Raw genomic sequence first — 1,927 nt, forward strand, 5'->3', positions numbered from 1 at the left:
TGTTTTAAAACAAGTACTTTCTCTTTGTAGGAAATAAGATTATAATTAAACTTGATGGGTGAGTTCAGAAGAATAGGCAGTAAGCTATGTAATGGGCAGGGTCACTGAGCTGCAATAGCCCAGGGTCCCCGACTACATGACACATAGCATTACTTGCAAGGTCTTGCTTTCCTATAAAGTTCAGGAGACAGTATATACCAACATATGGCATTACTTTAGCTGAAGTAATACTATTGCCTAGAAAGGTGTCCTTTATATCATTAAATTTAATTATTTTTTCCAGGTCTGCCACACAGATTGGCTTTTAGATAACCTGGTTTTACAGTTGAATCTCAGAAAGCCAGTTTTCATCTTGCTTTGGGACAAGACCTGACTGTGTAGCCCATGCGAGCTTCAAACTGGCTGTCCTGTCTTAGCTTCCAGAGTACTGGGGTCAAACGTCATACCGGCCTCAGAGACTAATTTCTTGACAATATTAAAGCCATTGTGTGTTGACTCCAACAAGTCAAAAAAATGAGCATGCATTTTCTGCCTTCAGGAATCTTAAAGATAAAAGGCAGAGTTTGAAATGGAAGTATCCAACCAGTCTACTGTGACAGAATTTGTCCTGTTGGGCCTCTCTGAACATCCCAAATTAGAGAAGACTCTCTTCGTGCTCACCCTACTGATGTACCTGGTGATCCTGCTGGGCAACGGAGTGCTCATCCTGGTGACCATCCTGGACTCCCACCTGCACACGCCCATGTACTTCTTCCTGGGGAACCTCTCCTTCCTGGACATCTGCTACACCACCTCCTCAGTCCCCCTCGTTCTCGACAGCTTCCTGAACCCCAGGAAGACCATCTCCTTCTCAGCCTGTGCTGTGCAGATGTTTCTTTCCTATGCCATGGGATCTACAGAGTGTGTGCTCCTGGGCATGATGGCGTTTGACCGTTACATAGCCATCTGCAACCCGCTCAGGTACCCTGTGGTCATGAGCAAGACTGTCTATGTGCCCATGTCTGCCAGCTCCTGGGCTGCCGGCATCGCTGTCTCTCTGGTTCAAATATCTCTTGTTATAAAGCTGCCCTTCTGTGGGGACAACGTCATCAATCACTTCACCTGTGAGATCCTAGCAGTCCTGAAACTGGCCTGTGCTGACATCTCCCTCAATGTCATCATCATGGCTGTTACAAATATGATCTATCTGGGAGCCCCCATTCTCTTTATTTCTTTCTCTTACATCCTCATTCTTGTCACCATCCTGAGGATTCCTTCTGCTGAGGGGAGGAAGAAGGCCTTCTCCACCTGCTCTGCCCACCTCACTGTGGTGATCATCTTCTATGGGACCATCCTCTTCATGTATGGGAAGCCCAAGTCCAAGGACCCCCTAGGGGCAGACAAACAGGACCTTGCAGACAAACTCATCTCCCTCTTCTATGGGGTGGTGACCCCCATGTTGAACCCCATCATCTACAGCCTGAGGAACAAGGATGTTAAGGCTGCTGTGAGGGACCTGGCAAGTCACAGATGCCTCCCCCAGTAATGCAAGGACATAGCCCAAGACCCACATCTTCTGATGGCTCTCCCTTGAGAGTCTTACTGCAAGGCAATGCTAGGGGAGAGAAAAGTTGCCTTGAAGCCAATCAGAGTGTGGTCCACAGACTGGAACTGTTCATCTTAACAAGATCTCTCCAGGATTTGTATGCATGCTGGGCCTGGAGAAGTATTGGTCAAGAATGTGGAATGCCTGTAATCCCAGCATTGAAGGAGGCAGAAGTAGGCAGATCACTGGGAGTTTGAGGCCAGCATGGTTTATAAAGCGAGTCCAGGACAGACAAGGCTACACAGAGAGACTCTGCCTTCAAGAACCAGAAAGAAAAGAAAAGCAATGGATGCTGAGGTATGTTGTCCAGGTCACCGTTCTTGACTAGAGATGAAATTGTCA

The 1,927-nt window shown here is 47.4% G+C and overlaps 1 protein-coding gene across 1 annotated transcript; it reads left to right on the forward strand.

The window, feature by feature from the left end:
- The first annotated feature begins 543 nt into the window (after positions 1–543).
- LOC127206260 (olfactory receptor 13C7-like) lies at positions 544–1,525 on the forward strand. The gene has a single exon (XM_051165538.1). It carries the CDS (start codon positions 569–571, stop codon positions 1,523–1,525), a length of 957 nt encoding a protein of 318 aa, XP_051021495.1. The 5' UTR covers positions 544–568.
- The last annotated feature ends 402 nt before the right edge of the window (positions 1,526–1,927 follow it).

This window comes from Acomys russatus, chromosome 2 (assembly GCF_903995435.1).
Source record: "Acomys russatus chromosome 2, mAcoRus1.1, whole genome shotgun sequence".
In the NCBI taxonomy this organism is placed as follows: domain Eukaryota; kingdom Metazoa; phylum Chordata; class Mammalia; order Rodentia; family Muridae; genus Acomys; species Acomys russatus.

Bases quoted from the DNA above. Each gene is read 5' to 3' on its own strand.
- LOC127206260 (XM_051165538.1), top strand. From the start codon at position 569: ATGGAAGTATCCAACCAGTCTACTGTGACAGAATTTGTCCTGTTGGGC.